General features: G+C 49.0%; 1 protein-coding gene across 2 annotated transcripts; it reads right to left on the reverse strand.

The window, feature by feature from the left end:
• Positions 1-3,529: 3,529 nt before the first annotated feature.
• Positions 3,530-21,498, reverse strand: Zfp663 (zinc finger protein 663). 2 transcript variants are annotated; one of them, NM_001408838.1, is made up of 5 exons: positions 21,397-21,498; positions 12,123-12,289; positions 10,684-10,810; positions 10,171-10,254; positions 3,530-6,702 (listed from the first exon to the last, which is right to left on the reverse strand). In NM_001408838.1, exons 2-5 carry the CDS (start codon positions 12,135-12,137, stop codon positions 4,934-4,936), a joined length of 1,995 nt encoding a protein of 664 aa, NP_001395767.1. In that variant the 5' UTR covers positions 12,138-12,289; positions 21,397-21,498; the 3' UTR covers positions 3,530-4,933. The 2 variants fall into 2 exon arrangements, with proteins under 2 accessions (NP_001395767.1, XP_087501797.1); XM_087645671.1 differs by lacking the exon at positions 21,397-21,498 and having other exon boundaries at positions 12,123-12,290.
• Positions 21,499-22,745: the final 1,247 nt, after the last annotated feature.

Below are 22,745 nucleotides of genomic sequence, written 5' to 3' on the forward strand. Positions count from 1 at the left end.
CAGGGCCCCGACTTCCGGGCCCTTCTGTTACAGCGCGCCCCGCTGCAGATTTGTTTTTTCTCTGCCCCCGCGCCCACCCCCACCCCCAAGCACGGCAGCCTTTTCCCCCCCTAGTATTTGCACCCACCGGCACTCTGGGCTTTGGAATCTGCTGCCTTTGACTCCAGATACAAGGAGGCAGGATGTGGAAGATGTAATCGGCTAACCCTTCCCTTGCAAGACATTCCAGATCCAAATTATGGCGATCCGGACCTGCCCACAAAGGATGGTTCTCGGCTCATAGTACAAACCCCATTCATTCGGTCCTTATCCAAGGGTCCCAGCTGTCTATTACCTTTCTATTGCTATGATTGAAACATCAAGACCAAGGCGGCTTATCAAAGAAAGCATTTACTTGGTCTTACGTTTCACAGGGCTGGGGTTGGGGATTTAGCACAGTGGGGCCCTGGGTTCGGTCCTCAGCTGGGGGTTGGGGGGGGGGAGACGTTTCACAGGGCTGGAGTTCACAGTGGTGAGATAAAGGTACAGGGGCAAGAAGAGCTGAGAGCTCATATCTTGACCCACAGACAGGAAGCAGGTCCCACTCGTGGGATGCAGGCCTCTGAAGGGTTGGTCACATGTTGGAACGGAGCCTTTTGACGTCTCGAAAAGTCTGCCTTGTAGCTTCGCAGCTGCGGTTCTCGCCCCATCCTGGGCTGACTCAGCGTGCCGCCTGCACCTTTCCCTGGCAGATGCTCACAACCCTGGCATCTCTAATCTCCTGGATCCCCACTGCAGTTTGGCTCGGCCCCTCCCCCCATCCTAATACACTGCACCTTCAGGGCTGCCTGCGGGGATCCCAACCTGGCCGCACTCAACCCGGCGGCTTGCCTTTGAAATTGGTGTGGCAGTCTCTGGGGCCCCGCGACTCACACATGCTACATGCCTGCCCAGCAAATATACTGTGAGCAACGCACGCCAAGGTTTGCTGCCGGCTTGGGCAGCAGCTGCGCCTGCTTGTAACATTCCTGCAGCCGCCTAATGAAGCAGTCCAGACAAGAAAGCGCAAGGAACAGTGAGTTCCACACCTATGTGCTCAATAAAAAGCGAGAACTGATCTAGTGTCGGGCAGCTCCCCAGCTGCCTGCGGATGGTGCAGGGAAGAGGAGGGTGGGAATGCTGGCGGAGCCGGAGGACACTTGGGGACCATTTTGGGGTGCGGATCCATACCGAGCAATGACTGGATCTCCAGTCAGGCCTTGCTGAGGCTGGGCAGCAGCACGCTACACCCCAAGTTTTAGAAGATTTGATTAAAAATCCCTCCTAAATGCTGGCGTGCTGTAGTGACATTAGCATTTAAAAAATGATTTATTTTATGTATATGAGTACACTGTAGCTGTCTTCAGACGCACCAGAAGAGGGCATCGGATCCCATTACAGATGGCTGTGAGCCACCATGTGGATGCTGGGATTTGAACTCAGGACCTCTGGAAGAGCAGCCAGTGTTCTTAACTGCTGAGCCATCTCATTATAATTTCTCAATCTACTCTCCCTCTTTCATTCAATGTTTCTAAACTTTTGTTTTTAGAATGATGGCTCCTCAAGTAAGCCTTCTAAGGTACTTTCCTCTTAATTGACCCCTTTTCTGTGGAATTACAGAATCACAAATATGCTGTACGTTTATTTGCCTGTGGTGTATTCGAATTTTATCTATCTATCTATCTATCCATCCATCCATCCATCCATCCATCGTAGTCTTCTGGAGGTGCACAAACAGATACGATAGGTGAGATTTTGCAGGGGGCGGAACAGAAGTACCAGGTTTCGCCCTATTGCGGATGTTACTGACTCCTGGGGATACATGTATTATTCCTCGGCAAAAAAAAAAAGGAAGCAGAAACAAAGCAGTATGTAATTAAAATGTAAATCTACACAATTTAATTACCCATGTAGTGACAGAAGTAAGTCTCTGGAATGGTCTCCTCAGCATTGCGCGCTGTTGTATAATAGATTAATGAAAAGCGGGGGAGGGGATGCTGAACGGACTGGCGTGACCAGAGAGCTTTCAGTCCAGGGAGATTGTAGCCTTTACGTTTGTGACCAGCGCCCTCTGCTGTTCATTACGGGAACATCCTCCAGGAAGTCAAGTTTAGCTTCTTCATTTAGATCCTGCTTTCCCCTCGCCAGCCATGGGAGTTAGGAGTTAGGTTTCGGTCTGAGCTTCACTGAGGCCTTACGACATTCAGAGCCACATCAAGGTCGGTGGTAACCTGGGGATGGAGAATCCGTTTTCTTTCAGCCCCAGATCCCAGGACACTCCCTAGTCTGTTTTAATGGACTTTAGAGGGAAGCCACCTTCTTAAGCTCTGAGGCAGAAAGGAAGACCAGAAGCAGGCAGGGGTGGCTTCAAGGAAGAAGTTGGAGACATTTAGGAAACTGTACCATTCAATGACCCTAATCTAGACGCTGGAGACAGGGATGAGGATGACTTGGGTCAAGCCCCATCTGCGCTGGCTTGCTGTAGAGACCGTTCCCCAGAGATGGAGAAAAACTGGGATGGGGTGTGGTGTGGTGCGGAAGCAGAATTCTCCTGGTAACCTCTCAGGAGGGCGAGACACCTAGAGAAGGTTAAACTAGATGTGAGGACCCAGGAGGCCTCACAAGCAGATCTCAGAAGGGTCGATTTTTCTGGAGGAGCCCACCTTCCTTTGTGGGACCAACGGCATGTCCGTCGGGAGCCCCGACAGCCCGCGCTGAGCCTGCCGCAACTCTATTAGTGCCTCGAATGGTTGTGCTGCTGGGAAACAGAGAATCTCAAGGAGAAGGACTCAAAGATGGGTACCAAAGAGCGAAGAAGCCATCGTCCACTCCCCCAGTCAGGACTCACCAACAGTTTAGCTGACACTTCCTCACCTGCAATCACTTGCCCACCAAGCCATTTATTGCTGGTTATTTATTGCCTGAGCACAATGGCCCCCAAGGTTTCATCCAGGGCCCAGGAGGAGCGTGAACACAGCAGTATTTAAAGGGAATGTGGAAAATAAAAGGGAGCTGGACTGCTTTCTAACACTGTCAGTTTCGCTGGTGGGAATGTATACAGTTGGCTGGTGCATAGGATGCTGTAGGTAAATGTGCCATCGGTCTACAAGGCTACGATTTGACCAGGTCCCCCCAACCCTTGTGTTGGAATGTTAATCTGAATGCAACATGGGAGTGTTCTGGGACTAAGGGCAAGATTAACCCCAGTGCCAAAGTTCTGGGCTTTGCTTCAATCCTTTGCTCCCCTCCCTTTCACTCCTCCTTCTCTTGTCCTCTGCTAGGAGATGAAACGGACGACCCCCACCAGATTCTCACCCCTTCGTCTCGGACTTAGCCTTCCAAATTGTGAGAAATAAATTTGTCTTCAATGTAAACTAGCCCGCCTCGGGTGTCCTGTTACAGCAGCACCACATGGCTAAGATAAGTTAGGTCATATTAGGATATCGAAAAGCCTACATTTCCCCCATCCAAAGCTCCACAGAAGTTGAATTTAGTAATATAATCACACAACTCACCATTACAAAGTCACACTTTATTGGGTCAATTTAAAAATATATACCTTGGCTATCTTCTAACTTTCAAACCCCCCTTTCAACTGACTTTAAATTTCTTCTTTTCCTTCTCTTTTTCTTCTTCTTCTTACAAATGACCTGGTGTTGTTAGATCTAGGGTTTTTGTTTAAATTTTTAATTTTACTTATTATTATTAGTGTGTGTGTATGTGTGTGTGTGTGCGCATGCACACGCACATGTTGCATGTTTGGGCTCAGAGAACAAATGTGTGGAGTGAGTGTTCTCATTCCACCTTAACATGGGTTCCGGTCAATCTGAGGTCATGAGGCTTGTGAAACAAGAGCTTCCACTGACCCCTGGCCATAGTTTTTAACTCGTCACTATAGCACATGTGCACACATGCGCACATATGCACATCACATAGATTTTTTTTTCTTTTTCTTTTTTTCGGAGCTGGGGACCGAACCCAGGGCCTTGCGTTTGCTAGGCAAGTGCTCTACCACTGAGCTAAATCCCCAGCCCCCATCACATAGATTCTTGTTTGAGCTGTTGTTTTTTGTTCTTTTTTTTTCCCCCCGGAGTTGGGGACCGAACCCAGGGCCTTGCGCTTCCTAGGCAAGTGCTCTACCACTTAGCTAAATCCCCAACCCCATTGAGCTGTTGTTTTAAGCCATTCCTGGCATCTTTTCACATCCAGGGCTTAGATTCCTGTACTTTGCTTTTGGTCTTTTCCACTCTTGTTCCTTTATCTCTGTCAGTGTCCTTTTTATTGTCGAAAAGAATAAACTAGGAAGGAAATGGAGGGAACACGATGAGAATGAGGCTGGGTCGGCGATAGATGTCTTGTTTGTTCCGACTGAATCAGTAAACCCTCCCTTATCATGGTTATGATGGAGCCTTGCTTCGTCTCGCCTGAAGAGCAGATGGTGTTCTGTTATCTCGCCTGTAATGAGTTCTGTATCACGTCTGAAATATAACTTCTAGTTAGACAATATTTCCACAAGGACATTTTTCTCCGCATCCACGGAAATCATATCTTTCTCCTTCCACAGCGTTGGAGACCTGTTGAAAGTATTCACATGTTGGAAGTATTTTTTTTAAGTTTATTTATTTATTATATTTAAGTACACTGTAGCTGTCTTCAGACACACCAGAAGAGGGCATCAGATCTCATTCCAGATGGCTGTGAGCCACCATGTGGTTGCTGGGATTTGAACTCAGGACCTCTGGAAGAGCAGTCGGTGCTCTTAACCACTGAGCCATCTCTCCAGCCCCCTGGAAGTATTTTTTATGTTTTCAGTCCTACATTAATTCTCTAGTATCCATCACTTATAACCGGTTAGTGGAGTTCTGTCCGACACGTGTTGCCATGGCAGCATCTTGCGCTCGCATTTTGTCGCTGCTCAGTGAGCTTCTCTGGTTGATTCGGATTTCTGCCCGTGAAGGCTACTGGTGGGTGTCTTCTTCCTGTGTGTTTTCCTTTGATGCTTGGTAAGGGCCGACCTCTGGCTGAAACTCTTTTTGCATTCTTCACATTCGTAAGGTTTTTCCCCCGTGTGAATCCGCCGGTGTTTTGTGAGGGCGGACTTCTCATAGAAGGTCTTCCCGCACTCGAGACATTCGTAGGGTTTCTCTCCTGTGTGAGTTCTCTGGTGCACGACGAGGTTGGACTTGACACAGAACGATCTCCAGCACGCGCTGCATTTGTACGGCTTCTCTCCCGTGTGAGTCCTTTGGTGCTGTGTAAGGTTGGATTTCACACAGAAGGTTTTCCCACATTCACTGCATTTATATGGTTTCTCTCCCGTGTGAGTTCTCTGGTGGACCGTGAGGGCGTACTTTTGGCAAAATGACTTTCCACACTCTTTACATTCGTAGGGTTTCTCTCCTGTGTGAGTTCTCTGGTGTTCCGTGAGGTTCGACTTCACCATGAAGGACCGGTCACATTCATTGCATGCGTAGGGTTTCCTCCCCGTGTTTGAGCTCTGGTGCTGAGGAGGGCCTGCGGTCCTAGAGCAACTTTCCTCACACTTGCTGCACTCCTGGGCTTTCTGTTCTTTCCAAATGCTCTGATTTTTATTATGGTCCAGCTTCTCATTTCCCTCACACTCTGGTTTCTCCTCCAAGGACCATCTCCCATGTTGAGTGCTTCTTGATTCCTTGAGAGAGAGGCCCGATGACTTCTCGCACTCAACCCCTTTGGGGTTTTTCTCTCTTGTGCTGATTCTCTGATGTAGGCTCAGACTCGACGTCTTTAAGGCTCTTCGGTTGTCCGCACACCTGGGTTTTTCTGCTGTGCAAGTTCTCTGGTTCTGAGTAAGGCACGGCTTCCCACGAAGGGTATCCCCACAGTTCCCATGGCCACAGATCTCTCTTACATGAAGTTTCTCATTTTGGAGGTGAGGTGAGCTTCTTATAGTGTTCTCACTGACACTATGTTCACCACGTTCTCCTCCTGGCTGCCTTCTCTGACCTCTGCTAAGATCCGATTTCTCATTAAAGGGGTTCACAAGAACATCACACTCACAGAGTTTCTCCCTCACATGAGTTCCTGGATGTTCATGATTTGACTTCACACATGACGGTTTTCCATGTTTGCTGGCCTCTTGAGCCTTCCTTTCCCTCAGGGTTCTTAGAAAAGACTGGAACCTTATCTTGTGGGCAGTGGCTTGCATGTATTTGCTGTCCTGAGAGGGATCCTGTCCAGAGTGAACCGTCTGGTGTATAACGGAGGCTGCCTTTCTGTGTGTGGCCTTCCCACAATCTTTATATTCAAGAAGTCGTTCCAAATGCAATGTCTTCTGCTGTTGAGCAGGGCCCTTCATAGGACTGTGAGGTTTCTTCTTTTGATCATGTTCACAGATTTTGCATCCTATGTGAGCTTTTTCATACTCAGTATCAAGGGACCCAGACCCACCTAAGCCACCCAACTTTTTTGATGCGGAGTTTCTGTTACCAGTAGCTAATCCTGTGATATTTTCCAAGTTTGCGTCCATCGAGTGACACTTCTGATGTATTTCTCTCGAGGCCTCTGAGCTTGTGGCCAGATGAACTATTTCTCTTAGAGCCTGGCTTCTTCTCTTCGTCAGTGTTTCACTGCTGACAAACACTCGACTCAAATATCTGCCTCCGTTTTCTCCATTTGTTGTCATGGTATCGACCCTCTGGGCTTCTGGAAACGTGAGAAGGGAAGTGTGTTACACATCTAAGCAGTGTTTTAAAGGGAAGGGGTTATACACAGATGTCCTCTGCTGACTTGGTTCTGGGGTTCCGACACACTCCCCTGAGAAAGCAGCCATGCTAGGCAATGTCTCATCTAGTCTTTCCGTTGGAAATGTGAAGACAAAGAGTAACCTTGTTACCAGAGTAGCAAGGGGGAGAGATTGAGGAGAGAAGTGCCCCTGCTTTGGTTTCTAATAAACATGAACACCAAATGGCTGGAGGCCTTGAAATAAAACATAACCGGCAACAAGGAATGCCAGACAGGGACTCATCCACGGAAGGAGGGTATTTAAAAATGAGGCAAAGACAGAAGGCACTGCCCATGCGATAAGGTTCTGGTCTTTTCTAAGAACCCTGGGGGGAAAGGAAGGCACAGGAGGCTATCGAACATGGAAAACCGTCATGTGTGAAGTCAAACCATGAACATCCAGGAACTCATGTGAGGGAGTCAGACCTGATCCTGCATACGATCGCTAAGCCACACCCCTGCTTCCGGTCTTCTCCGTCCCACTCTGCGTACTGACACCCGAGAAAACTTTGAAAATAACCCATTCTCTCAGACCTGAAGGCCAGGCTTGCCGTCATGGGGACACCGGTGCAGATTCTGGGTCTGTACAAGGTGTGGAACAGAGTTAAGCTCTGGGACGAACTGGCCATTTCCTGTTACTGACTACTGTGGACCTGCTGAGACCAGGCGCGTCAAGCTCCTGCTGCCTTGGTTTCCCTGCCAAGATGAACTGCACCTTGAACTGTGCGCTGAACAAACCCCTTCCTTCCCTGAGTTGCTCCTGTCTGGAATATTTTAATCCCAGCAACAGCAAAAGAAAGCAAGACACAGACTGTTGATGTCTTCCCTAAAGTGGGATCTGTTTTTGCTGTCAAATTCACCCAAAGCAAGCTGGGCAGTGGTGGTGCACACCCTTTAGTCCCAGCTCTTGGGAGGCAGAAGCAGGTGGGTCTTTCAGTTTGAGGCCAGCCTGGTCTACAGAGTCTGTTTCAGGGCAGCCAGGGCTACCCTGTCTGGAAAAAAAAAATACAAAAAAGCAAAAATGAAAACATTCCACCCAAAGTCCTTAGTTTACCTTGAGTCTGACCCCGCAGTTGTATATTCTGTGGGAAGGGGCGGGTGTATAATAACGTGTCCACCATTACAGTCAAACACACCGAATAGTTTTACTGCCATAAAGCCCTGTGTGCTCTGCCTATTCACACCCCAGTCCCTTGAAACCATTGGTTTTCTTACTCACTTTTCAATGTTTTATTTTTTTATTTTTTGAGACAGGGTCTTTCTATGTGGTCCTAGCTGTCCTGGCCTCAAACTCACAGAAATCCTCTTGCCTCTGCCTCTAGGAATGCAGGGATCAAAAACCATGGGCCACCGCACCTGGTCTCATTTTGCCCTCTTACTAGCTTTGCTTTTTCTAGGTGAACACAGAGGTGGAACCCAACAGCATGCAGCCTCCTCCTGATGGCTTGGTGTCTTTCCCTTAGAGACGTGAGTTTAAAGTCCTTAACTAACTTCTGTGGCTTGACAGGCTGCATTTGGGAGCTGAGTGTTTCCACGGCCTGTTTGTACGCTATTTATCCACGCTGGCTGCTTTCAAGTTTCAATGATTATTAGTGAAGCTGCTACTATACACTTGAGTGGAGGGTTTCATAGAAACAGCTTCCAACTCTCAGATTTGTTTGTTTATGAAGCAGGGTCTCCAAGCCTCATTCTTTATTGCTTTTGAAAGTTTTTGCACTACTCCTACTACTCCTACTCCTACTCCTACTCCTCCTACTATCACCACCACCACCACCACCACTACTCTTACTACTACTACTACCACTACTGTTACTACTAATAATAATACTAATATTACCACTACTGTTACTACTACTACTACTATTACCACCACCACCACTACTACTACCACTATGACTACTACTATTACTACTAGTAGTAGTACTATTACCACTTCTGCTATTACTACTGCTACTATTACTACTATTACCATCACTACTATTACTACTACTATTACTATTAATACTACTATTAATACTACTACCCTTACCACCACTACCACTACTATTAGTATTAATACTACTGCTAGTGTTGGTAATACTACTATTACTACTATTACCACCACTACCACCACCACCACCACTACTACTACTACTACTACTACTACTACTACTAGCTCTTTGTGCTTTCTACTGCCTCCACCCTCCACTGCAAATGTAGCTGGTGTTTATTTGTTTTTATTTTCCCCATTGGCTTTTGGGTAATTTACATGAAGAGAGGAAGAGATGATCCTGGGCAAACTTTCTACTTGCGTCTCTGTATTGGAACTCACTTCTTCCATCTAACCCTATCCCATTGCTTCTGACCTCTGTTGCTGTTTATCTCACCAAGCACCCACCCGTCTCAGAGGCTCGGCCCCTGCTGTTCCCTGGCTCAGGTGGAAGTCTCCAGCAGCCTTGCTCCACCTGTCACCCACGCTCCACACTCCGCTCCCGTTCTTGCTCATTTCCTCCCGGAAGCACCTACCCCCATTTCCTCCCAGAAGCACCTACCCCGTCACTCACCTTGAACTCAAGCAGTGCTGACAGCTACTGGCCCTCAGATGTGCAGATTTGCTACCCCAAAGCCTCTGTGTCCCCCATGGTAGAATGGGACTGCCCCTGACAGGCACTTAACAGACACTTGTCAGATAGAGGACTTCTCTATGAATGAACGCACAATCCGCATCCAGAACATTCAGTCCCGGAGGCAACACATATACTAGTTACAGACAGTAAAATAGAAGCAAAGATTTACTTTTTTTTTTTCTTTTTTTTCCGGAGCTGGGGACTGAACCCAGGGCCTTGTGCTCGCTAGGCAAGTGCTCTACCACTGAGCTAAATCCCCAACCCCGCAAAGATTTACTTTTATTTTTATTCTTTTTATTCTTTTGAGGCAGGGTCTTACTACACAGCCCTAGTTGGCCTGGAACTCTATGCAACCTAGGCTGCTCTTCCTGCCCCTACCTCCCAAGTGCTGGTGTCAAAGGCGTGAGCCACCACACACAGCCTGCTGAAAACATTTGTACCTGGGGGAATTGATCAGGCTACGGGCATTTTTCTTCTGGCCTTGAAAATTCTAGAGCCTCTCAGAGATAGTATCTTTGTTTGTTTGTTTGTTTGTTTGTTTGTTTTGAGAAGGGGCATCCCAAGCCGACCTTGAACATCTGACCTTCCTGCTTTGGGGCTGGGACTGCGTTCAGGCCTGTGCCATCTTGCCTCTTTGATGCTGTGCTAGAGATCAAAGCCAGGGCTCCGTGTCTGCGAGGCAAGCATTCTACCAACCAAGCCAGGCATGCAAAGAAACCAAACCTCGCTCTGACCTCCCAGGACCTCATGTCTGCCCTCTTCTTTCTCCTTGACCTCGACTCACCTGAGAGGCCATGGCCTGGCGGGTCCCAAGGACCTTCTCCGTGCTCCAACTTGCATATCAGCTCAGGTTTGGTTATACTGTGCCCTGTGATGGGAAAATGGCAGGGCTTGTTAAACTGCTCAGGGCTGCGGGAGGGGTGCACAATGATGGGGGTCTGGTGTCTTTCACCAAAGCCAATGGCTGCATCCTCACAGGGTTGGGGTGTCACTGCTGAGGCCAGTGGTTAAGCCCTCGGCTAGAGGATCAGGCATCCGGTGAGTGACTGCAGGAGTGCAGGTGTCCAAGGAGGCCAGAGTGGGCATCAGAGCCCCTGGAGCTGGGGTTTCAGGCCGTTATAAACTGCCACATGTGGTACTGGGAACCGGATTCGGAGTCCTCTGGGAGAGCAGCAAGCACTCTTCACTGCTGAGCCATCTTTCCAGTCCCCAACTTTAAAACTTTACTCTTGACACTGATTCAGCTTCCAAGGTATGAAACATAAGCTGACGGGAGCGGTGTGGGGGTGGGGCTTACCCACTGCTTGTAGGTGCCTGTAGGTCTCCAGCATCACCTCCCTGTACAGGTGCCTCTGGGCAGCATCCAGCAACTGCCACTCTTTCTGAGTGAAGGCCACAAACACATCTTCGAACAACACTGGTCCCTGCAACAAACCAGTGGGGCTCAGTTGGAAAGGCTCAAAAACAAAGTAACAGGAGACACAGTGAGGGAATGAGTTACCATGGCATTCTAGAAAACGGCATAAGGTTACAATCCTGTTACAATTCTGTATGCTGTACGCTGGAGGAGTAACGGAATGGCTGCAGAAACACTAGGCAAACCGCATTTCACAGATAATTCATAAAGCGGCCCCGTCTGTGTAGATCTGATCTGTCTGCTGAGGGCACTTAGGCAAATAAGACTGCAGCTTGTTTTTAAGGATCTTACAGACCTGAGATTTCCTACACAAGCAAACACTGGCAGCAGTGGACTGTGGGAGATGGGCTTCTTTCTTTAGGTCACATGTCACCAGGTTTGTATGTGTGCATGTATGTGCACATGTGTGTGCTCATGTGGCTATCAGAGGTCAATGCTGACTTTCTTTAAAATCAATTTTGTTAAGATAAGGTGGGGGTGTATATTTGTGTACATGTATGTGTGTATATGTATGTCCGTGCATATGTGTAGTGTGTGTGTATGTTTATGTATGTGAGTCTATGGAAATGTATGTTTATGCTTGTGTGAAGGTATAGATACATGTATATATGTGTATATGCATGTGTTATATGTATATATGTGTGTATTGTGTGTATATGTGTATCTGTTTATGTATGTGAGTCTATGGGAATGTATGTTTATGCTTGTGTGAAGGTATATATGTATGTATTTATATATGTATATGCATGTATTATAAGTATATATGTGTGTATTATGTGTATATGTTTCTCTGTTTATGTATGTGAGTTTATGGGAATGTATATTCACTCCTGTGTGAAGGTGTGTATGTATGTGTGTGTATGTGCATGTATGTGTGTATTGTGTATGTATGTTTATGTGTGTGAGTCTATGTGCATATATGCTCATTCCAGTGTGGACCACGCATGCCGAGACGTGCATGTGGTGATCACAAAATGACTGCGAGGACAGAGGATGTCTGTTTTTACCTCTCCACCTTATTTGAGACAGGGCCTCTTCAGCCTGTGCTCCACAGCTAGCTGGCTGTGAGTTTCTGGGAAGTCGCTTGTCTCTGCCTCCTAATAGGGAGCACACCAGGGTTGCTGAGGCTTGTGTCACCTCGCCTGGTATTTGCCTGGGGCTTCAGGATTTAAACTTGAGCTGTCAGGTTTGTGGGGCAAGCACTCATACCCACGGATCCATCTCCCCAGTCCTAACTGGAAAGAGAGCACCCTCTACCCAAACACATCTTCCAGTCTCTGCCTCCCAGGGGCTGGCATTACAGGTGTGTGTCAGCATACCTGACTTTTTAACATGGGTGCTGGAGATCTGAACTCAGGTCCTCATACACAGCGGGCACTTCACCCTCTGAGCCATCTTTCTGGTCTTTGTGTCAGGGTTTGGTTGTCCATGAACAGCAAGCTCTGGGTAACTGCAGCTGTAGCATGAGTAAAGGCTTAGAGAGTAGCTGAGAATATAGCTGGTGTTAGAGGAGTCACAGTGAGGGTGGCGAGCAAGGAGGAGGCTGGGGGCCTGGGCAAGACCAGAACAGCTCAAGTGTGAGGGGATGGGGCAGAGGGAGAAAGGGTAGGCCAGTGGCTTCCATCAGAACATCCCTTGGCAATCTTTAGTGTATGCACACAGCCCTCAAGTAATCCCCCAAAGTTCAACAACTTTATTTTTAGACAAACAAACAAGCAAACAGCTCTCTCCTCCAGCCAAGCAAGATGCCCAAAGGAAAGAAGGCCAAGGGGAAGAAGGTGGCCCCACCCCTGCCATCGTGAAGAAACAGGAGGCCAAAATTTTGGTCAATTCTTTGTTTGAGAAAGGCCCAAGAACTTTGGCATTGGGCAGGATACCCAGCCCAAAAGAGATCTCATACACTTCACCAACAGCCTGGCTACACCAGGCTGCAGCAACAAACAGCCATCCTCTATAAGCAGCTCATGGTACCCCCTGCCATTAACCAGTTCCCGTAGGCCCTGGACAGGCAAACAGCAACTCAGCTGCTTAAGCTTGCCCACAAGTACAGGCCAGAGACAAAGCAGGAGAAGAAACAAGGCTCCTGGCCCATGCTGAGAAGAAAGCTGCTAGCAAAGTGGACATCCCAACTAAGAGACCACCTGTCCTCCGAGCAGGGGTCAATACAGCCACCACCTTGGTGGAGAACAGGAAGGCTCAGCTGATGGTGATTGCCCATTGAGCTGGTGGTTTTCCTGCCTGCCCTGTGTCGAAAGATGGGGGTGCCCTACTGCATCATCAAGGGAAAGGCCTGGCTGGGGTGTCTGGTCCACAGGAAGATGTGCACCACTGTTGCCTTCACACAGGTTAACTTGGAAGACAAGGGTGCTCTGGCTAAGCTGGTGGAAGCTATTAGGACCAATTATAATGACAGATATGACGAGATCCGCCGCCACTGGGGAGGCAACGTCCTGGGTCCTAAGCCTGTGGCTCACATTGCCAAGCTGGAAAAGGCAAAGGCTAAAGAACTCGCCACTAAACTGGGTTAAATGTACGCTAAGTTTTCTGTACATAAATATAATTACAAAATTATCTTCCAAAACAGACAAACAGACAAATAAAAACCCCAAAGGTAATGGGCATTTCAGTATTTTTCCCAAGACGCCTCTGGTTTAGCCTGTTCACTTCTCAAGGAGCATCTCCCTTCTTGCAGCCAAAATACCCATATACATTGAATTTAAAAAGAAAGGAAGGAAGGAAAGAGGGAGAGAGGAAAAGAAGGAAGGAAAAGAAAGAAAGACAGGAAGGGAGAGAGAGAGAGAGGAAGAAAGAGAGAAAGAAGGAGAGAAAGAAAGAAAGAGAGAAAGAAAGAAAGAAAGAAAGAAAGAAAGAAAGAAGGAAGGAAAGAAAGAAGGAAAGAAAGAAATAGAAAAACTGGTTTCCCCCTTCTCAGCCACAGCAGTTGTCTCCCGGGAACATCTGGTAACATCTGTGGACTGCACACTTGCTAAACAGAGAGCTAGCGCCATCTAGTGGATCCATCCAGACACACAGCTAACAAAGCGTTGCCCCTCTCCCAAGTGACCAGGTTTGGAAATGGCTCTGGCGAGAAGTTCTCCAATTTCTCTAACTGCTGGTAACAAGCCTTACTGATTGGTGTTGGCATCGAGGATGAGGACGCTGTGACTGACTGTGCCTGGAGTAGAGCAGGAAGGAAGAGGAGGAACATTGAAGACAGTGAGGGGTCACGCCGCTTGGGGCCACATACCGTCCAGAGATGGGACAGCATAACCCAGAGAATGCATTATGGGGGGGTTGGGGATTTGGCTCAGTGGTAGAGCGCTTGCCTAGCAAGCGCAAGGCCCTGGGTTTGGTCCCCAGCTCCGAAAAATAAAAGGGGGGGGGTAGAGGGGTGGGGAAGGGATAAAGAGGGAAAAGGAGGGAGGGAAAGATGGACATAAGACAAGCTTTGGACTCCAGAGAGAGATAGAGACAAACCCACTCTTTTAGAAATCAGACCTCTCTCTGAAGTGGAAACTTCCAGTTCTTTGGAAAGTCAGTCATGTCAAATGATGGCTTGCTGGGGCATACAGGTGAAAGGCTGTCTCGCTAAATCAAACACATGAAAGACCGTTTTCCTGGAGCAGACACACATGAAAGGATGTTTGGACAGAGCAGACATGTGAAAGAACTCTTGATGAAGGAGTGTGAATACGATCCCACAGACAGTGGGAGAGCACGGAGCATCGGTTTGGTTTGCTCTGCCTCGCTTTTATTCCTCACTAGAGACACACAGGTATTGGTGCGTGTCTTTAGCAAAGCCTTTACATAGCGTTGTTGAGCTCGACTTGAGATAACTCCACCACTGAGAGAAACTCACCTAAGAACTGCTGGTGAGGTCCCCGCGGCACCTGCTGCCTCTGCAGCCTCGCCCTAGACCCCTTAGCAAGCCTGGTGGTTTCTTCAGGATTGAACTGCAGCTGCTGGTTCGTGCCTGGTGTCTGCCCGCCTAGAGGACTGGCCAGCAGCTGCTGAGTCGGATTTGGGACTGCACTGCAGAGAAAGAAGATCAAGCAAACCCCCAAAGAACTGCTGCTGGACAGGTCCTCTTCCCCCACATCCTAATAACTTTTCTCTTCTACTACCTCTGCTGGGTTGTTGAACCCTCATTAAAAGTAGGTTGCAAAAAAACGTATGCCTACAAATCTCAGCGGTACACAAAACTGTACCACAAAGAACATAAAGGTTGGGAAGCAGAGACAGATAACCAGTGAAGACAACTCCCAGGTCCTGAGGCCCAAGAAGGGACCGGAAGCAGGGTTTGTGGACCGGAAGCAGGGCTTTCGGTCTGCAGTGTCGCTCAGTCAAGCTCGAGAGAGAGAGGGACGTTCCAGGGTTTACGTCACATGGCTTGCTCTTCTGATCTTCTGGGCAAGGGAGCCCCAGGCTTATCTCCACAGAGGAGCACTGGGAGGGGCTGTGGGCGCGCCAGATATTTCTGTTAGTTTCTGGCAGAAACGGAGTGGGTGGCGGGAACCCCGGACACCTGTTGCCACACCACAGACACAGACTGAGCAGCGCCTCGGGCCTCCTTACAGAAGCCAGCAAGGCCTCTCAGCTTAGAAAGTACAGAGGCTGGGGGTTGACCAGAGCTGTGATCAGCAGACAGACTGCCAGACTTCTGGGCAGATTCTCACCCCTGAGGGTTAATATTCAGGGTCATTCTCCAGGATGAGCAGGGAGCTGTCTCCTGGAGTCTCTTCAGAGCCAGTCAGGAGCTGAGTACCGTGCACAGCACCCTGACACGGCTCAACTTTCTTCTTCTGGGTGATTCTGAGGGGGAGGGAGGGGATAGACCATTAAGTAAATCCCACTCTCTGTCAGAGGAGGAGTCCCTTCGAGCTTGCCTCCTTGTCTCAATCTATACAGTCTGAAGGCAACATCCTAAAACGTCTCCCAGCGCCTTACACAAAAGGCCTCAGCCAGGCCTCCACCCCATGGGAAAGATGAGGAGGGAGCCTCGGTTCCACACAGCAGAGCAAATGCAGGCGGCCACCTGGGTAGTTGTCGAGAGGCCTCCCCCAGGACAGAAGATAGAAAAGGCCTGTGACATGAGAGTGACAGAGAATCGAGGTCCCAAAAGATGGGGAAGGGACTCACAGGCCACAGAACAAATGCAATGTGGATGAGAAACCGTGGACTAAATGTGCCAAGATGGAAAGCCAGCAAAGACAGAAATGACTGTAGTGAAAGAATCGAAGAGACAGGCTGGAGAGGTGGCTCAGCGGTTAAGAGCACTGGATGATCTCCCAGAGGTCCTGAGTTCAAATCCCAGCGAGCACATGGTGGCTCACGACCACCTGTAATGAGATTTGGTGCCCCCTTCTGGCCTGCAGGCACACATGCAGGCAGCATACTGTATAAGAGCTGGGACAAAGTGTACTGCATACAGTCGGTGTACAAGGCCTTGGGTTCACTCACCAATAGGGGAAAATAGACATTGAAGAAAATTATGTTGGTCTGGGGAGATGGCTCAGTGGGTAAAAGCACTTGCCTCCAAGCTTGAGGACCAGAACCAGTTGGAAGGAGAGAACAGAGTCTGACACTTCTGACCTGCATTTGCAGGCAGTGGTACATCCCCAAGTTGATGGGTGTTTTCTATGAGGGGAAAACACACACACACGCACACACACACACACACACACACACACACACACACACACACACACACACACCAAAAAATAGGGCACCAGAATGCTAAGTATTTTGTTGTTGATTTGGGGAAATAGGAAACACTTTTCCCTCGGGGAAAGCATGAGAACAGAAAGCCCAATGAACAGGCCTCTTAGTGGCTGGACGCAGATGGACGCAGACAGAAGCTCGGAATTAGGAGACAGGCTCAGACAGTGCAGACAGTGGCTGGAAGGGAGGCTTGGGTCGGATGCCTGAGTGGCCGGGATGAGGAAAGCAAGCGCAGAGGGAACTGGAGACTCCCCAGGAAGGGGCCCGGGCTTCTCTCTTGTGAAGACAGACATGAGCCAAGTGGGCAGGCTTGATGGCCTGGTTAAGTATGACATCAGAGGACAAGTGAGAAAGAGGAACGGCAGTAGTTACTAAGTCACAAGATTCTCCTACTTCTTGTTCTCTCCCAGTGCCCTGTGATACTGCAGACTGCCTTTCTCAGTTGTCGGAGGGCTTGGAACCAGACTTCCTGAGTCATTCCCTCAGTCATAGGACTGAGCGCTTCACGAGATTTCAGACACCCGGGTTCAGAGGGCAGACAGTCACGCTGTGCGATGTGCGTCACAGCCTCGATCCAAACTCTGCAGTGTCAAAGAGAACAAAACTCATGGCCAGGTAATGGAGGCTGACAGACAGGGGTGTGCAGGCAATATGCTTTCAGTCTCACACCAAGACACCTGTGGTGGGTACCAAGCCGGAGAACTCTTCGGTGCCCTGAAGGGCAGCTGCTGCGGGGCGTGGCCATCTGGGGCGAGCGCACAAAATTATCCGCAGAAAGCGGACCGCCGCGCCGCCAGCGCCAGTGACCAGCAGAGGGCGCCTCAAACTCCCTTGCCTCCTAAGAGAGGCAGAGCTCCCCATCTGAGGTACAAAGATTCAGATTTTAAAAGTCTTAGCATGTGGGCAAGTTAGAACAGGAAAAGGTGGAATTTAGCTCTCAGAACTTGTGCTTGGGGTGAACTCTGTATAACCAAACAGCTAAGGGATTATTTCATCTGAAAAGATGATCTAACTGTAGCTCTCAGTAAAAGGGTGTAATAAATGTGTGCTCAATAATGCTGTCAGAATCATATGAGGTAATCCAGGGAGGGATGTTAACAGCCACTGGAACAAAACACATAACCCTAAATTGTACACAATACTCTAGATGGGGTCACTGGCTGGCTCAGTGGGTAAGGGAGTTTGCCACCGAGCCTGACCACCTGAATTTGATTCCCATGACCCACAGGATGAAAAGAGACCTAACTCTTACATGTTTTCTGCCGACGTCCACAGGAACACTGTGGCGTGCACACACTCCTCCCACGGCAAATATAAATAAATAAAGTAAAAAAAAGAATAATATCACAACTGATTGACTGCTAGAATTTTGTCATTCTGTGCTCTAAATAGGAATGCAAGAATTACCAGAAAACGCATGTTGAGTTCATATTATTACTGTTTCGGTAGCTAGACGGTGTGCTACAAGCGATTAGACTATGCGTTCTATATGGGAAGATTTAAAATGGAAAGGGGAGATCGTGTAGATGGTTTCCATAAAACTGACGCTCAAGAGAGCTGCTCCCATCCACGTGACATCACTGCCAGAGAAACAGTTAAATCATGGTGCAAGGGAAGTGAGGACACGACCAAATGACAAGGGACATTGACAAGGGACCACGGCTACCAAAACTGCAAAGAAACCAGCTGGTGGTCCACCTGAGTCGTGCTCGTGTCCCTCTGTTCCGGGAGAGCTGCAGAGGCTGCAGGAGAGGGAAGGGAGCAGAACCACCAAGGCCCTCAGAGCCTTGCTAGAAATCCATTTCTACAAATGACCACGTGGGAGACAATGTCACCCAGACTCTTCAGAAGGGCAGGTAGATGAATGCTCAGGGGGGGTTGTCAGTGCCTGGAGCTCAGAGAAAGCATCTCTACGTCAGGGAGCCAGCCCTGGCCTCTTGCTGGCCTTTCACACTGACCAGGGCCTCTCTGGATTTGACAGCAAACAAACACGCACAGCACAGAGTCAAGCTGGGAAAGAGCCGGCTAAGCTAATGGTTTGAGCAAAGGATGACCTCAGGCCTTAGGCCCATTTGCGTGTTTTGATGTCTGGGGTTTACTCTTATGAACTGAGTGTAGCGGTGTGCCCAGTGCTGTTCCCAGCACTCAGGAGACAGAGGCAGGAGAATGTGACCGGCCTGAGCTACACAGAAGACCTCTGCTTCAAACAAACACTACAAAAATAAGTAAGTAAGTAAGTAAATAAATATGAAAATGGAAAGGAGAAAGAGTACGGATATGTGCTTAAGTGCATATACATGTATGAATGTATGCATGCATGTATGTATGTATGACTACATACATGTTGGAGGTAGACAGACAATACAGCTGTCTCTCCCTACCTCAAACTGCGCCAAGCACTCAGGTGTTACTATGGTATTTTCAACTTCTGTCTTGAATATATTTCTATACTAAAAGGTATAAATCAATTTATAGGTTTCCTTTTGCTTTAAGACAAGGTCTCACTGTGTCGCCCTGACTGGTCTAGAACTCTCTACACAGACCAGGCTGGCTTCGAACTCAGAGATCCGTCTACCTCTTATTCCCAAGTTGCTGAGATTAAAGTTGTGTGTCATTGAGACCTCGTGTGTGTAAAACAATTTAACAATGGAGATGTCACAAATATCTCCTCATTTACCTTTCTACATATATTTTAACTCCTCAACACCTTAACTGAAATTATCAATTGTTAAAAACAATCCCCCCCTTTTTTCTGAGTATGTGTGTGTGTAAGGGAACATGTGTGCAAGCGCCCATCGAGCCCAGAAGGTATTTGGTTCCCTGGAGCTGGAGCTATGACTGGGAGCTGCTTGGATGTGTGTGCTGGGAACCAAACCCAGGTCTTCCACAAGAGCGGCATGTGCTCTTAACCGCTGAGCCATCTCTCAAATCCCAGCTCAAAGAATCTATGCTGCTGGCCAGGAGGACAGGATTTAAGTTAGTTCTTTCATTTCAGTATCTCCAAAAGAGTTTTGCTTGGTTTCAAGTCTTGACTAGCTGAGACACATGGGCCTGGGGGTCAGAGGGTCTCACTGATTCTCACGATCTGGCCTCTAGCAAGTAACTTGCATGTAGATGATAGCAGTCTCCTCGTGATGCCAGGGACTGACTACGCCTGTTTAGCGCTGGAATCTGGCAGGCGTGGCCTCATTTAGTGCTTTTAATCAATGACGTAGGCACAACTGTTACTCCCCGAGGAAATGGAGGTGAGGAATAGCAGAGCCATTCTTATGGAGGGATGAGTTTTGAAACTTGAGCCATATAGTTAAGGATTGCTCATTATGAAGCAGAACAGCATTCCCACAGAAATGGGAGTGGGCAGTATGGCCCTGAGATCCAGCTGTCCTTGACAACGAGAAGGCTGTGGGAGGAGCTTCCAGGGGGAGGGGCCACTGCATCTGCCAACACTTCCTCCTCACATCGCCTCCTGGTCATCTTCCGTGGCACTCTCTCTTTCCAAGCAGCTGCCTTTGCTCACCTTCTTTAGCTGGCCTAACTCACTTCCTTCCTTTGGAAGCTGGCTTACGCCACTGCTGAAGGCAGATGAGGTCATATTCTAGGGAAGAGGGCTCTGCAAGGGCTTCATAAGCTGATGTGGACTCTGCTTACAGTTATGGTACACTGCAACCAAGACTGGAGGAAAGGAGGGAGGGAAGGACGGAGGGGAGGATGGAGGGAAGGACGGAGGGGAGAACGAAGGGGAAGAAGGAGAGGACAAAGGGGAGGATGGGCTTCTCCTGGGGAGAGTCCTGCTTCTGGTGTGTCTTTTTTTCCTCACAGGAGCTGTGATCCAGAGAACTTTGAATCTGACTACAGGGCACCCCCTCCCCCCTCAAGTGAATGTCCAAACCAATGGTAATACCACACAAAATTTGGAGGCCTCTTTGCAGACATCAGGAGCCCTGTGCCCAGCTGTCGGTTGGTCCTGGGGGCTTTGGTGATCTGCTACAGACTCTGAAAACTTCTGGAAGCCTAACTTAGTGGTCTGTAAAGTGCAGTGGACACAGACAGGTGGCCCAGGCAGAAGGGCTCAGAAGCCTTGATTGAGCCTCAACCCTCCACCCTCCAGGCAGGTCCTGTGGCCCTTGGGGAGGAGCATGTGGAGGATAATTTATAGCAGGGAGGGCTGGGGGTGGGGGAGGAAGGGAGGGAGGGAAAGTAGATTGAATCTATCTTCTGACTTGGGGTTTGCATTCCACCTCTCTTCTGTAGACCACGCCCTTCGCCCCCACCCCCTCAGTCTTTCTTCTCAGTTAACAGCGGCTTTCAGAGCCAAAAGGTGCACAGGGCTTAATGAACAGGGCATGAAGGAAGACAGGCTCCTTTCGGGTCCTGAGCAAATGCCACCGGCTAAAGCCTGTCTGTCTCAGGCACTGTCCAGAATAACCCAGAGGCAGGTTCCGGGAAGAACCCCCATCCACGTACAGACAGTGAAACAGAGTCTTGAGGTCCTTTTCTGGCCAAGGGGACTCAGTAGTAGTGCTCGAATTTGAACTAAGACTCTGAAAACTGCCTTTTCAGCTACAGGACCCTCGCTGCTCTTGGCCTACCTGCCCGGGACAGGTGTCATCGGACTTTATCCTCATCCTATGGAAGTCGCTCGCCCGGTTGCTGCGGGCCTCGGAGCCCTAGCAGGCAGCTCTGACATCAGAATGCCTTCCCTAGCTCACTTTGCCCCGACCACCAAGCCTTGTCTCTTCTCCTTGGAGAACCCACCGCCGCCAGCGCGAAGCACACTTAGGGACAGTGTCAGGATTCCCCGAGGACCCGCGCAGGTGTTGACACGTAAGCCGCCCCGAGCCTGGCAATGCAACCCTCCAAATTGGCTCTCACCCGTAGGCGCGCCTGTCCTGGGGACCGGGTCTCTGAGCGGCGCGTAGACCCTGAGGATCTGAGGGTTTCCTCCACGCTCAGCGGGACGCGGGAGCGAACAATGAAGAAGAACTGCACATGCGCAGGAGAGATGCTAGGGACTGTTCCCGCGACCCCCTTGGCCTCCATCACATTCCAGACTCCGTTCCCACGGCGCCCGCGCCCCTCCCAGGGGGCGACAGAGCTCCTGTCTAGCGGGAGAGCTTGAGCCACCTACGGCTGCTGTTGCCTCAGAGGCAAAGGCACTTGAAGAGTCGTGTCTATACCACGCGAGAACGAGGCAAGGAGGTGAAGTGTTTATAGAAAGTAAAGCCATGCATTATTATCGACGATTAATACTACCTCAAGTTTCCTCTTTCAAAAGTACATGACACCTTCACACAAAACTGAGCATCGAATATAAGACCCGGAAACCACAGAGAAAATCAAATACACAAGTCAAGGGGCATATGAGCAAATGAGGCCATGAATCACTTCCTTTCCCAGAGATGACCATGGATAACATTGCGTGGTCCGTTAAAAACCTTTTTAAAAGGTTTGTGCATATGTGTGTGGTTTTGTGCACGTGAATTTAGATGCCCGTGGAGCCCAGAAGTTCCCAGAAGATCCCCTGCAGTCGGAGTTACAAGCAGTTGTGAGCCGCCTTGACTGAATCCTGGAATAGAACCCTGGACCTCCGCAATCATAAAAAAAAAATATTTATAACCACTGGGCCATCTTTCCAGATCCTAGGCAATACTGTTGGTGATATAGGACCCTAGACAGGACGTGGTGGCGCATGCCTTTAATCCTAGCACTCGGAAGAAAAAGCAAGCGGATCTCTGAGTTGGAAGCCAGCCTGGTCTACAAAACCAGGACAGTCAGAGCTACACAGAGAAACCTTGTCTTGAAGACCACCACCACCACCACCACACACACACACACCCAGAGAGAGAGAGAGAGAGAGAGAGAGAGAGAGAGAGAGAGACAGAGACAGAGACAGAGAGAGACAGAGAGACAGAGACAGAGACAGAGACAGAGACAGAGAGAGACAGAGAGACAGAGACAGAGACAGAGACAGAGAGAGCATATTAATAATTTTCTTACTGTGCAGTGGTGAGAGTAGATACCCTTTGAGTCCAGAAGAGGGCGCCAGATGCACTGGAGCTGGAGGTCCAGGCGGTTGTGAGATCCTGATGTGGGTACTGGGAACTAAAAGGGTAAACCTGGGTTTTAACCTTGAGCCTCGCCCCCCGTCCCCAGTCCCTGGAAATAACTGACAAGTTGGTATACGGCGATTCACAAATTTGTAAGGTTTTGCATCTTCTGTG

Source organism: Rattus norvegicus, chromosome 3 (genome assembly GCF_021556685.1).
Source record: "Rattus norvegicus strain SHRSP/BbbUtx chromosome 3, alternate assembly SHRSP_T2T, whole genome shotgun sequence".
NCBI lineage: Eukaryota > Metazoa > Chordata > Mammalia > Rodentia > Muridae > Rattus > Rattus norvegicus.

Coding starts and splice junctions, on each gene's coding strand:
- Zfp663 (NM_001408838.1), bottom strand. Junction 10,255..10,683: donor CAGGCACCTACAAGCAGTGG/GTAAGCCCCACC, acceptor TTCCCATCACAG/GGCACAGTATAACCAAACCT. Junction 6,703..10,170: donor GCCAGGCCATGGCCTCTCAG/GTGAGTCGAGGT, acceptor TCACGTTTCCAG/AAGCCCAGAGGGTCGATACC.